The sequence below is a fragment of the Rissa tridactyla genome, chromosome W (genome assembly GCF_028500815.1).
Source record: "Rissa tridactyla isolate bRisTri1 chromosome W, bRisTri1.patW.cur.20221130, whole genome shotgun sequence".
Taxonomy (NCBI): Eukaryota; Metazoa; Chordata; class Aves; order Charadriiformes; family Laridae; genus Rissa; species Rissa tridactyla.
The window spans coordinates 26670389-26685011 of record NC_071496.1 but is presented as its reverse complement, the minus strand read 5'-3'; the positions used below and the strand labels follow the sequence as shown (position 1 = coordinate 26685011).

General features: G+C 38.7%; 1 protein-coding gene across 1 annotated transcript in view; it reads left to right on the top strand.

Moving 5' to 3' along the window:
- LOC128901914 (ankyrin repeat domain-containing protein 55-like) overlaps nucleotides 1-14152 on the top strand; it is a 29546-nt gene extending 15394 nt beyond the window's left edge. The window contains 6 exon segments of the mRNA XM_054184059.1: nucleotides 1806-1933; nucleotides 10443-10581; nucleotides 10584-10620; nucleotides 11921-12076; nucleotides 13422-13908; nucleotides 13910-14152. Coding sequence (XP_054040034.1) covers nucleotides 1806-1933; nucleotides 10443-10581; nucleotides 10584-10620; nucleotides 11921-12076; nucleotides 13422-13908; nucleotides 13910-14152 — 1190 coding nt within the window.
- Nucleotides 14153-14623: the final 471 nt, after the last annotated feature.

The window sequence follows — 14623 nt, the reverse complement described above, 5'->3', positions numbered from 1 at the left end:
CTTTCAGTTGGCAACAATGTCCATGGCATTGTAATTTGCATGGAGAAGATGAAAAGAAAACTATTATTCACTGGTTTTTACATCTAAAATTATGGGGACACATACAGAAATTATCAGGCAGCAGTTTTAAAGAATATGAAAAGAAGTACCTTTTCACAAAATGCATCATTACCCTGTGGAGGTCTATAGCCTGATTACCAAATGTTAGGTGACTGTATATCACCAAGCCTCATTTCTTATATTTTCTCTCTAAGCATCTGCTACTGACCTCTCTGAGCTGTGTCCCTGGACTAGAGATATCTTTGACCTGTACCCACAGTTCTCACATTCTTACACTACAGCTGACTCTGCTGGTGACCACAGTAGAAACAGAGAGAAAGCTGACTTTTCAATCATTTTGCCCTTTTGTCCATATCAACAGACTGAGAGTGGATGATGGAAAGCTGGCCTGGTACACTGTAACTTCCCCTCTTTCAGTGATTTTTCTTGCTCTCCAGGGCTAGGCATGAGGACCCATGTCCCAGCTGGAAATCACTTCACAGCACTCACAGATACTGAGTGTCCATCAACAGTACTAAGTCCCTGGTGTCAAAACCTTGGTCCACTGACATCAATGACAGAGTTCCCATTAATTTCAGTGAGGACAAGATTTCACACTCATTTTTGGTTTTACAAACCAAAACACCCATGATTAAACTTTGTGAACCATAACTAAAAACAAAACTGCTCTTGTTCAAGTGCTCTATTTTGTTATCGCCCATGCTTAAGCCATCTGGGGACTTGAAAAGCCTTATAATATACCTGATGAGTAGAGAGAAATTAGTGTTAGGGGATTCAAGCTTTTACTTAAAAAATCACTGCTAACAACTTCCACTATTAATGCACTGATAAGCTCTCTGTATCAAAGTTTTATAGCTTGTACTTTACCTGAGTTGCTGTCAATTGGCTTTATGGGGTTCTATATCAAGTTTTAATTTCTTTTCCACTCTACTTTTTTTGCTTTTTATCATTTTGGAAACCAGGTAAGACCCTGGTAAGAGATAGTAAACAACACCTGCCCAACCTACTACATCTGAACAATACTAGCAATTTTTAAGAAACATGTTGAATGAGTAACTTTATACAGAAAATCTTTACATTATGGATGTAGAGTAAAATATAGGTATGTATGACAATGCTGATGAAGGTGCAAATACAGACCATGAATTCTCTGATCTACCAAGGCTGACTGAGCACAGCTAAGATGGAATGAAAATGCAGGTCGATAGCTTACCATGTGCTTTGTTTTCTCCATAAACAGTAAATATGTAATATTTATATTGTGACTTTTTTGTTAACATCACTGGGCCAGTTTCTCAGCTTGCTGATTAGTGCCAGCTAAAATATTAGCTTATAATATTTATTTTGGATCAAAGATAAGACCTATGATAAACCTCACACTGCGTCATGTCAAAGCACCAATCTAAAATAGGCCTTTCTCACAGGATCCAAACAGAGCAGTGAGAAATCATCCCCCAGCCATCGTGGTCCTGACCACGCATTATTTATAACAGGCTATAGTCAGGTACGAAAGAAGCATTCGTATCTGTATACATTTTCTGTAATAACACTAAAAAGCTAAATGCTTGGTTCCCCCTTATGACTCCACTAATTCAGAAGTTGTTACTAATTATTACAAATCAAGAGGGAGAAAAAAGAGTCTGTCAGTCCCAAATGGTTTCAGAATTGCCTAGCTTATCTACAGAGGCTTGAAGGGCACTCCTGTGAGTGATGATTATTTGTTCTCTGGGTTTGTGTCTTTCAAGGAATGACTTCACTCCACTGGGCTGCTTTCCACAACATGCCCCAGCATGCCCAGACTCTGCTGCACAAGGGAGCAGATCTGACTCTGGTGGACAAAGACTTCAAAACAGCTCTGCACTGGTCAGTACAGGTGAGAGAGAAGGGGGAAATTAAAATTGCACAAAACCCACTTTGCCTCAGGTGGAGACACATCACAAATCCCTCTTCTTTCTCCCTTTATGCTGCTCCCAGAAATCAGAGGAAATATGTGTAGGATGCCCCCCTTTTTTTTCTTCTTAAGACATTCCTGCTATGAAGCCTTATAAATTGCTTCTTCCGTCCACATACTTCTACATGTTCTAGGTCCAGAAAGGTTAGTTGAAATACCAGAGCATGGAATTGATCTGTTAATATTTCTATTACTCAAGCTTGGACAAGAAGAAATACTTTCAGCCAGTGCTCTCTGCTGCCCTATTAGGCCCAGGAGAAATAGGTAGTGTGGACAGGCATGACTTTCTCTGCTATGACAACGGCTCTGCTGGGTGGGATTATCATTACATTTAATAACCTCTTCCATAGCTGCTGGAAAGGGGATATTTTTTCCTTTAAGAATTGTATTAATATCTTCTGAGCACAAGAGACTCACAGAGCTCAGGCAGTAACAGCTGCAGGGGTTGTTTTCAGCTGAATAGGGCCTTGTGATTTAATTTAATTTTTAAAAAATGCAGTAAGGGGAAGACCAGGCACTGCACAGAAACTTGTTTCAGAAGTTGCAGGAAAGAGGCAGTTTGTGCACACTGGGCTGAAACACAGAGTGGGACCACATAAAAACTATCACCCACCATGCAAAACCAAATTCTCAGGCATGTTTCGTACAAAATAAATGTTCCACGCTGGCTGTTTCAAAGACCGTATGTTTGGCTCTTGGTCTCCCATCAGACAAATGGGGCCTGTGGAGTCCCAGCCATGTAACTAGACAGACCTTGTCCACACCAAGGTCTGCTCTATTGTAAAGTTCAAACCTCCTGCTGCTCAAGTTCACACCTTCAGTGCAAATGTGGTGGTGTTGAAAACAGATCGTTCTGGTTTGAAGTGAGAATGTCTCATGTCAAATTTTTCATACATGCAATGTTTTTAAGAGTTGGTGCAGATAGGGCTATATTAGGAGTGTCTCAGAAGGTATTTCTCTCATTTCAGCCAGCAATAGTCACTGTAATCAAAAGGAAACACAGCTTTATAACAAAAAACTGCTAACTGATACTGGAACAAAGTTTAAAGCCTTTCTAAAAGTTCTAGATAATGGTATCATTGAAATCCTAGTAAAATATAGTATACGCTATACACTAGTATACTACATACTACTATATCATAATTGTATTAGTAGTACCTTGGAAATAGCTTGGGAAGATTTTGAGTCTTCCTGCATTGTCTTGCCAGTTGTAATAATTTTTACCATAAGTTTCTTTGTCTCTTTCTTAAAACTCTGGCTCCCGAAGTCATATGATTATGTAAAAATATTAGCTTTCATTTAAAGAATAAACAACAAACCGAACAAATGTTTCAAGCCATTGTTCTTCTAAAGTGAAGAAATGCAAACCTCTAGGGATAAGAAGAAGGCGGCAACTAAAAAGAAGTCATTAAAAATAATATTCTGCCATGTGGAGCTGCACTTAGGATTTTTTATAGTTTGATTCAGAGTGCAAAGTTTTGAAAAATTATGAGCCTGCATTTTTGCTATATTATTATAGAAGACTCCAAGTGAAAATAAATTCTCAGAGAGACTCGGACAGGGAATGTCAGACTACTGTGTTAATAACAAAATCTGCATTTTCAGAACACCAGAAAGACATCAATAACTGGTGACCAATTATCATTGGGTCAACCATCTTGAGGTTATCATCAAGGATATTAACAGCATGGTTGACCAAGGCATGTCCCATTAATTCATGACAAAGGGAATTTATAAGATCATCTTCTTGTGCGGAAAATCTAAAATTATTACAACTTCTAATTTGTAATGCAAAGAAGGAATACCAACCCCTCAGGTAATCTTCATTGATTTAGTGAAAGCCTTTGACACCGTGAGCCATTCTCACATCATTATCACTCTTAAACAGAAGGGCGTTGAGAAACATATTATTGCCCTGATTAAAATCATAATATTAATATACACATTGACCTGAAAAATGAGCAGTCAGATCCTATTGGGATTTGAATTGGAGCAAAATAAGGTGATACAATGTCTCCAATTTTATTTAGCTTATATGTGGACCCTCTGCTGTGTAAGTTGGAGGAAGATGAGTTTGTGTTGCAACACTGCTCAAAAAATATAACAACTTTGGCCCTTGCAGATAACTTGGTCCTATTAAGTGAATCCTGGGACGGAATGCAGAAAAATATTGAAATTTTAGAGGTCTTTTGCAATCTGACAGGCCTCAAAACACAAGTGGAGAAGTGCCATGGCTTTTGCATGCAGTCCAAAAAAGATGCTTATATGATCAATGACTGTCCGGCATGGATAATAAATGGCACATCCCTCAATAGGATTGATCCAGGTAGTTTGGAAAAATACCTGGGCCTACGTATAGACACATGGGTGGGAATATCTAAGCCGGAACTACTAGAAAAACTGAATGAATGGTTAAAACAGATTGGGCAGGCTCCGTTGAAGACGTTTCAGAAAGTAAAACACCCACCAAGGTTGCCAAGACAATAAATATTTTAAAAACACCATGTCCCCTAGTTGTACCAGAGGCAGCAGTGCTCTGAGGACCACAGGACAAAGTATCCTGTACAACAACATGTTCTCTTTCCAAGAGTATCACAAAGTCAAGACAAGCTGGGTTGCTCTGAGTCTGCAAGAGACACTAGCTCATAGGGTGTCTGAGGCTGAAGCCCTAGGTTTAGGAGAAGACAAAGCTTCTCTCTGAGCTGGCTGAGTCTCATCAATGTAACTACAGTTGTGTCAGTAGAGTAGTTGTTAATTTTTATTGGTTTGCCATCATAAACACATCCTGTGAAGTGCCCGGGCTGCATCCAGGCAATTTCTGGCAAAGTTTCCCTGGCAGGAGGAAAGCTGAAGATGGTATTACGGATCGTTCCTTTCCTCAGCATAGGGCCCAGTTGTCTCTGTCCCCTGAGCGTACTGTAACTTGTGTTACAGTAAAGGTAATGACATAATACACTGCCATGGTGCTCTGAACATAAACACAAGGAAAACTGCACTTCAGTGAAATCAATCCCATAAGGGAAAAAATTGTACTGGAGGAACAGTTTGATTTTGCCAGTATAGCTATAACTGAACACTGGGCTTCTGCCAGCAAAGCCTTGGGTCAAAGATCAGGACTTTTCAAGCCCCAACGAACAGAGCCATGTGGGAAACATCTGTGGAATGGCTTTTGCTTTCAGTAAATTCTGAATTTCAGAATCAAAAAGGAAAAAAGGTGACTTTGAAAGGAAAGATGTATTTACCAATGCAATAACTTCAACTGAAGTTAAAAAGGAAAACAGTCCACAGATAAATTATTCAAATTTTGCTTTGGGTTGCTCAACAAATACTTGAAATATTTCATGTTTCTTTATTTCAGCAAAGGAATAAAAGATCTTTGCTCTTTTCTTCAATGGCCCTGTTAGTGTTACAGTTAATTTAATATTAAAATCTGATATGTGTGCCTGTGAAGTATAAGAGGAAAGATAAAAGGGTTGGGAAACCAGCAAGCATTCTGTAACATACAACTCAAACAGCACCCAATGATGCACAAGGACAGTTTCCAGGAGGAAGCCAGAAATACTGATTCAAATTTTATTTAATCTATAGTCATTTATGGTGCTACTTTATGAAAGTAAATGACCTCCCAGAGTAGTGCAATGGGAATAGTATTTGCTTGCTGCTGCAGAGAGGAGTGAAATGATGACTAAAATGTCAAGCCATTTGGGATCAGAGCAGAAGGACATCAAAGGGAAAGTCAAAGCTTTGGATTCACAGGTGTGGAATTGAAAACAGAGAGAAGGTGGAAGAAAAGGAAACACAGACATCCCTAAAGTGCAATGCTAAATATAAGAAGCAACATCAAGAGCTGCTAGTGGGGAATTTCCATCCATCTCTAAGAATGTTGTTGAAAAGACTTTGAATACAAAAAGGGAAGATGAAATGTAGGGATACATACAGTAAGGTTACAAAAATGTGTAATTTTCCTATGGTAAATTTACTACTGAACACCCTGATCTAACAATAGTACTGTGGTCCATGGTAAATTTACCACCGTAAGACTATCAAAGAATAAGGGCAGTGAAACTGTTTTAGCTATGCTATGAGGACAGGCTCAGAGAGTTGGGGTTGTTCAGCCTGGAGGAGAGAAGGCTCCGGGGAGACCTTATAGCAGCCTTCCAGTACCTAAAGGGGGCCTACAGGAAGGATGGGGAGGGACTCTTTATCAGGGAATGTAATGATAGGATGAGGGGTAACAGTTTCAAACCAAAGGACAGTAGATTTAGATTAGATATTAGGAAGAAATTCTTTCCTGTGAGGGTGGTGAGAGATTGGAACAGGTTGCCCAGGGAGGTTGTGGAACCTTTCCTGTGGAACCCTTCCCTGGAAGTGTTCAAGGCCAGGCTGGATGGGGCTTTGAGCAGCCTGGTCTAGTGGGAGGTGTCCCTGCCCCATGGCAGGGGGGGTTGGAACTAGATGATCTTTAAGGTCCCTTCCAATCCGAACTATTCTACGATTCTATTCTATGATTCTATAATTTGATGAATGTAAAGAGAGATAGAAAGCCACAGAGCAGTTAGCCAGAGATTTCTTTCAGCATAAGGTTTAAAATATTAGAAAATATCCTTTGAATATTTAGAAAACATAATTAACAACTTGATTGAATTGTTAAAACAGGACAGAAATTTAATAGCCACCTTCAAAGCTTTCTCAGATAAGAAGCTATTGGATATAATATGTTTGAATGTCAATGAATCAGTTTAATAACATGTAATAAACACATAAATACTGGAAAAGGGCCAAGAAGATAAAGTTCATCACATGGCACAGAAAGCTTGTTAAGGAGATGATGAAGGGAGTGATCATAAAAAGTCCAATTCTTTGTCCCTTTCTGGTTTGAGCAGTACATGCAACTTTAATCACACTGAATGAAAACAATAGCACAATTTGTATAAGCACAACCTGCTATAATGGACCCACAATTCAGTCCAAAGATAGGATGTCCCAGTGGGTAAGAATAAGGAATAAAACAATCAAAATCAATCCACGGACTTATATCACACATCATATATTCTCTATCAGCCACATTCAGGACAGTTCAAATACATTTGGAGGCGGACATCTCACGGACAATCCAACCATGGATTTATCATGAGAATGCCTTTATTTGTTCCATAATGAATTGATAAAATACAGAACACGTATATAACCCACAGCTAGAACAAAACAGAGGGACACCAAGCACTTCATGGGTCAGGATGAAATTCAGAATGATTTTGATAAATTGTAGGCATGAACCGAAATTAATAAAATAGCACTGTGTACAGAACTGTGAAAAATGAAAGATGTTTGCACAAAATGAAGAGTAGTAGACTAGTGGATTACAGTGAGTAGGAATTTAAATTATGGTGTTGATACAAAACAAACAGACATCATTCTGGGGCCTCGGCTGGATGATTATGTCGTTTGGGGCACCATGGTTGAAGAAAGCTGTAGACAAACTGGAAAGAGGCCAAAAGCAAGCACCAAGTATGATAAGTGGGTTAAAAAACTTGACCCATGAAGAGAGGTTGAAATGGTTTGTTTAGTCTAGAAAATGGAAGATTGGTGGGAGACAGAACAGTCTGTAAATGTATAAAATGCCAGTCAGAACAGTGGGGAATCTCTTATGCAAATGCTTAGAGTTGTGCAATATTGAGGCACTGAAATTGTAGGTGCAACATGTGAAATTTAGACTTAGCAGGACAGTATAAAACTAGAGGAATAGTAGTGTCACTAGAGCATGAATACAGAAATAGCAAGATACTGCATGTTAATAATTTTTTGTATCAAAACTGACTTTAAGAAGGATGGTAATAGATAGATGTTTATTGTGGTAGCACTAGAAGCATATAATAGACTTCTAGATTCAGTTACCCTTGAATGTGACTAGAGATTTCTCTGATGCTAGTGATCAAAAAATGTAACTGAGAATTATGCTAGTATGAAAGATGTTGACATTTGGCATAGGGACTGGAGAATAAAAATTACTGTTAGTCATAGGACCTAGGTATTCCTGAGCATGAAGATCAACACTTTTTTATTGATATTCAGACAACTAAGAATTAACAACAATTTTAACATGGTTAATAAGAACATGTCTGGTCATAGAAAATAAGCTTGAATAGGATGATCGTGAGTAGACTCTAAATTGAACAGGTGAGTAAACAAAGTAGATACAAAATGCAATTCTTCATTTCAGAGGGGCACATTTTGGTAAATTAAGGGAATTCTCAGCTGGACTGAGAAGCTCTGGGACCTGTAGATTCCAGGGACCTGGAATTTATCCTATCAATGCTGTGAAACTCAGCACAAATCTGTATCCCAAGAGCGGAGAAAAAAGTACATAGAAAGGCTTGAGATATAAATGGATAACTATTCATCCTTAAAAGATATATTTGGAATAAGTAGGCATCTTACAAAATAATGGGAAAAAGTTCTGAAAAGCAAAAAAAAGTTGTATCTCATAATCAAGAAGCGAAGACTAATAATTAAATGTTGAACAGAGGCTGGAAGGAAATTATCTTCAGGGATAAGGCTTGCTTAATATTTTCATCATAACTTGGCACAAAATACAGGAGCATTCTGATGAAATCTGCCAATATAAAAAAAAAGGAAGGCATTAACAGAAGAGAACGGGGTTATCATACAGGGAAAGCTAGATCACCTTGAAATCTAGAGTAATACAAATAGGACAAAACTGAATAGCATAAACCGTTTAAGTCATGCACTTGGGTGTTAATAACAGACATCCCTCTCAGAAACTAGAAAATCTATGTTTGGAAACAACTATGGAAGAGAAATACCAAGGTGTAAAGGGTTACTCCAAAATGACTAGGAACTTCTAATGGGACACACCTGTGAATATGGCAAATGCTGTTCCGTGACATATCAAAAGAGGTATTTCTAACAGAAATAGGGAAGAGCTTGTATCACTGTACAAAGATCTGGCAAAAACGTCTGTGTATGACTATGTACAATTTTATTCCCCCTCTCCAAGGATATACAAGTAAAACACAAAAGGAGAAGGACTAGTATGTTGATGAGAGAAATAGAAAGCATATTTTACAAGGAAAACTGAAAAGACCTTGATTTATTTAGAGTGGCAAGAGAACAGCTCAGAAGAGATATGATGATTGTCTACAAATACATCTGAAGAATAAATACAAGTTAATCTAAATAATAATGTTGGCACAGAATAAGAGAATCATTTAGGTTGGAAAAGACCTTTAAGATCATCGAGTGTTTACAGCTAACACTGCCAAATCCACCACTAAATCATGTCCCTAAGTGCCACATCTACATGTCTTTTAAATACCTCCAGGGACGGTGACTCAACCACTTCCCTGGGCAGCCTATTCCAACACTTGATAACCCTTTCAGTGAAGAATTTTTTCCTTATTTCCAATCTAAACCTCCCCTGGCACAACCTGAGGCCATTTCCTCTTTTCCTATCGCTTGTTACTTGGGAGAAGAAACTGACCCCCACCTCTCTACAGCCTCCTTTCAGATAGTTGTAGAGAGCAATAATGTCTCCCCTGAGCTGCCTTTTCTCCATGCTAAATAACCCCAGTTCCCTCAGCCACTCCTCATAAGACTTGTGCTCTAGACCCTTCACCAGCTTTGTTGCCCTTCTTTGGAATAGAAAACAGAAATTAGAGATACTAATAATTAAAGCATGCAAGTTCTTGAACTGTCTTCATTTGGAATAATGGGGACAAAAAAACCTAATAGCTTTTAATGGACACAATAAGTTTATGAAAGGGATGGTTGCAGGGATTGAATTTGATGATTTAGAAAGGCCTTTCCAGCCTTGTGTTTCTGTGCTATTATTAAAAAATCATGAATTCTTTTTTCTATTTGCACCAAGATAGGATGTGAAATGTTCAGTTTCATTTACAGATTAGGGAACAATGTAAACTTTCTATTAAAATACTGAAGCACTGGAACAAACTAGCTAAGAAAGTTTTCAAGAATCACTTGAGCAAATATTTGACATGGCTTTTCTAGGTATACTTGGAAAGGCTTACAGGAGTGAGTTGATGTTTTGCTGTCCTTTCCAATCCTAAATTTCTATGAGAAAATATAGGCTTATATCTTTCTAGACTAGTTTAGCAAAACAGCAAAAACCCCAAGCTATTTCTCAGAAAGCTGTTGAGTAATTTACACTCAGTAACTTTGGAGATATTTGCAGTGGCACATTATTTATTATTTTTCCAGCGTTCAAAGTGCTCTAGGAAATTCATAAAGCAAACCCAGTTCCCAGCAGGATATTGGAAGCTTTTGGCTTTCATACCTGGAGAGTCTGGTATACACAAAAAACCCCACCATTACTGTATTTAGTCTTTAGCAGAGAAAATGCAGTTTACTGTGAACATTGTAAAATGCTTTTCTTCTCTGAACTTCCTCCCAGAGTGGCAACAGGATTCTGAGTTCCATCATTCTGGACCCCTACCAGGGACCATCAATGATAAACTATGATGATGAGAATGGCAAAACATGTATGCACATTGCCGCTGCTGCAGGCTACAGTGATATTATCAGTGAGCTGTCCTGGAGTGCAACCTGCAGGCCCTTGACATGGATGACAGGTAACCATGGAAACTCCAAAACGGAAATTGCTGCTTCCTTTCTATTAACCTGAGACTAGCTCTGTTTATTCTGTAATCATGTTTCCTGATTCACAAGCCATAGCCTAGTTAATGAACTGCACTTACAAAGAAATGTTCTTGCTCAGAAACACTGCAAAGCAGATCAGCTCACATGTATCACATTAGTATAATAACTGACTAGTAGGAAAGTTATTTAACTTTGTGGTTTTGGTAGGAAATGATAAGATTATATGTGAAAGGACTTTGCAACCACTTGACTTCACTTCTTTCAATCAAAAATTAACATTATTTTCAAAACAATAGAACAGGATCCTACAACTTGAATCTGAGATCCTGCTGCTATTTGCATTCAAGAAATGCCAACATTCCCTTGTTGCAGTTAAGATGGTAACACAGTATTCCTATAGGACCAGGGAACCTTCACCTTCCATTCTTAAAAGACATTTGATCCCTTCCAAGATGAAATCCCTGTATCAATAAGTGCAGAAGAGTCAGCTTCTTTCCTCTTTTTCACCCCACAACTGCCTCCCTTGGAACTTTGCTCCTAAGTTTATTTAACGCAAACAGAACCAACTGACTGTTCTGAGTTGATTATCCTGCTCAGTGGAGCAAAAGTCAAGGTTTTCTTGGCTTAGCCCCTCAGGTACTTAAAGTAATAACATTCTTCATGGAAAAGTCCAATAAAACGGAACAGCAATAAAATCAACAGGGTTCTGGAGAAGTTTCTAAACATCAGTAAAATGTAGTTGAGAAGGCTCTGTTTCTATGGAAAAAAGGGTGAAGGGAGGAGTTTAACTATACTTAAGAGCTCAGGAAAGAAGGCACGACCTCCTATTACATGTTCGCAGATATTTCCACAGAAGGTATCATACTTGAAGAGAGAAAAAGATAAGCTGTTCACTATAAACACACAGCAGATTTCCATTCTATTATGTTTCTGACTGCACCCATCTGAAATCACTGGGGTTGCAAGAAACAGGCACAGAGAAGCCAACTTTATTATTTATTCTTGCACAGTTTATATATAGCATGTATAGGCATTTTCCAGCCCCATATCTACTTTTACTACAGCCAAATAGATGCACATAATTAGATGCTGGTCTATGGTCTTATTCCCACCACTGGCAATTACATTGGTGTGGGATAAGTTGCTGGATAATTCCTTAAAATGTATGTCATGAATCTGGATGAGTAGCATAAGAGCACACCTCATTGTGTCATTAATAATTCAATAGTAAAATTATTAATCTAATTTAATGATATTACCACTTTTCCCTAGGACACCTTTGCACTGGGCTGAAGCATCAGGTAAAGCTGACTGTGTGCAGACTCTGCTAGAGCTGAGGATAGACAGCACCCCTCAAGACATCAATGAAAACACGCCTCTGACATATGCAATGTGCTGGGGGCACACAGCATGCATCAAGCTGCTGACTTTTGCAGGTAAAGCAAAAGTTCACATATTACATATTGGTACTGACTAAAAAAGAAAGGCATTGTTTTTTTGTATGCTACTGAAGGCTTTGAGCCCTGGGTGATGTCTCCTCAATTCATAGGCAATACTCAGTTCAAATTTTCCACGAAAATAGCAATGCTAGAATTAGCCATCTACTGAAGTTAGTGCTAGTCTGCCAGTTAGCAGAGGGTTCTGAACAAAGAAGATGTGGGTATAGCTGTTGCTCAGTCACCTTTGTGCAGAAAATCTATCTTACAGAATAATTTCAGCCCTCAAATATATGCCCTGCACTTTTTTGAAATCTCTATGTATTAGCTGTGTGTTCATGTAATCAGACAGAGGGATAGACTGAACACAAAAGAAGCTTTGCCAGATAGATAATAAAATAAATTTCAAGTTTTCATCCTCAGGATAAGGGTTTGGGAGCGTTTTCTTAGCCTTCTTTATGTCTCTACCTTGATTTTCTCTTCGTATTCTGATTTTTTTTTGTTAAGAAAGTAAAATTATTTTGCCTTTGCTTATTATCTTTCTCTCTCTTTGTATTTCTCATGTTTCATCAGCTGTCATTTAATTCATCTCAGTTCTTCAACTTTGGTAAATGAGTATGCACTTACAAAGATGTCTATCATCACATTTCTTTGTGTTTTCCCCTCCTTTACAGTCAGCAGTGAGTATTATTTACTGTGTTACAAATGGTGACACATGGGTAACATTACCTCTCCTGCTCCTCCTTCTGCTGCACTCTGCCTGTCAGAATAGGTCTGAAACGTTGATTAGTCAATATCTCATCTAAAAACCACTACAGCAACACCGCTGCAGGTAGTTATCTTGATAGGTCTTCTGAAACTGTGCCAGGCCTCTTTAATACATGAAAAAAAAGGAGAGGAGAGGAGAACTAGCACCTTTGTTACAGTGTTAGCAATGACTGTGCTGTTGGAAATATCATTTTCCAAATATGATATAATACAAAGATCAATTGGTTTCAAAGATCCCAGTGTGTCCTTGTTGTTATTGGATCTCGCCTCATCATTAAGAATAATGATTCTGCAGCTGGTAAATGCTGAAGCCAGAAAAGTTTGGTTTTTTTTCCTGATAGCTGCACTGAGCCTACATTAAGATGAGTGTAAGGCAATGAACCCCTTAAGAAAGAGTGAAGTAATATGGTATCATTTTCAGTCTTTGTTAATTACAAATTTGCAGTCCTCATTTTCTGCCTCATTGAACCACCCCTGCAAATATATCTAAACAGTATATACCACATTTCATGGGCTACCACAGGCAGTATTTATTTCACTAATTGATGATAATGACATCACATTTTAATTTGTACTTCCAGTAGATCTGAGCCAGTTCATCAATTTCCCTCCCAGAACAATAGACTCCTAAAGAAAGAAAGAAGATTCAGTATGCTGAACCACATCTCTTGCAAAAAGAAGAAAGATGATCAGAAAATCAGTCAGAAGGACAGAAGCAGAGACTGATATCCTAGAGAAGAGACATCAGAAGTAAATGACATCATCACCACTTTTGATGATTGCATTATGGACACAAACCACAAAGACTTTTCAGATGAGTGTGTGACCACTGCTGACTTTAAAAGAAGGAGCACAGACACAAAGTACCCCATGCCAGAAAAGAAGCCACCAGAGCGTCAGGGACTTCTGCCCATCAGAACTCAGAGCCTCCCCCCGATCACAGCAGGCAATTCCTTCCTAACTGCTTCCCAGAGCACAATGTCAAGCTTCTCCTTCAGCACCAGCACCCACTATTTTGTACACAGGTCTCAAAAGAGTAGGAGTGAATACAACTTGCTTGGACCACAGAAGCAGCTGCCAGGCTTTGTTGGATGACCCCTGGAACATAGACTCTAACCAACTACTCTCCTATAAAGTCTGTACTAGGGCTCCTTCAGACAAACTGATAAATGGCTCTGATAGATCTCACCATATGCTTTTCTGCCCTCCCTGCCTTCCCTCACCTCCCAGTTCTTCATCAGGTAATTTCTTTCTTTTCTATCTCCCATATCCTATAATCTCTACTGACATGGCAAACTGAGTCAGAAAAAATAAGTAAGTCTGACCCATGACGTTTCTATTTCTTTAATATCTTTTTTCAGTTTCTTCTCCCTTTATGTAGTAGCAATTGCAGATAATGTATGCACAGGACATCAGCTGACAGCTGTAGCGAGGAGCTTAGGTGTGGGAAATAAGAGATTTGAGTAGGTCTGATTAGCAAGCAAAAATGCTGGTAGTTAGGAAGCATATAAGGTACCTGAGCAAGGTAAGTGCCTCTAGATTACATATATGCTTTGTGAATTGCAAGTTAATGCTTACTGCTATACCTGCTGCCTCATGTCTGTATTTAGTCCTGGAACTAGATGAGCAAGAGAACAGTGCTGCACTCAAATCTCTAACTGTGCTGAGTGTTGCTTCTGGATCTAAACAAGTAAGCCTATGTGTGCCATGCTGTATGGCTCCACAACTTTCCCCTTATAGACATATTCTGACTTGAGGCTGCAGTGTCACC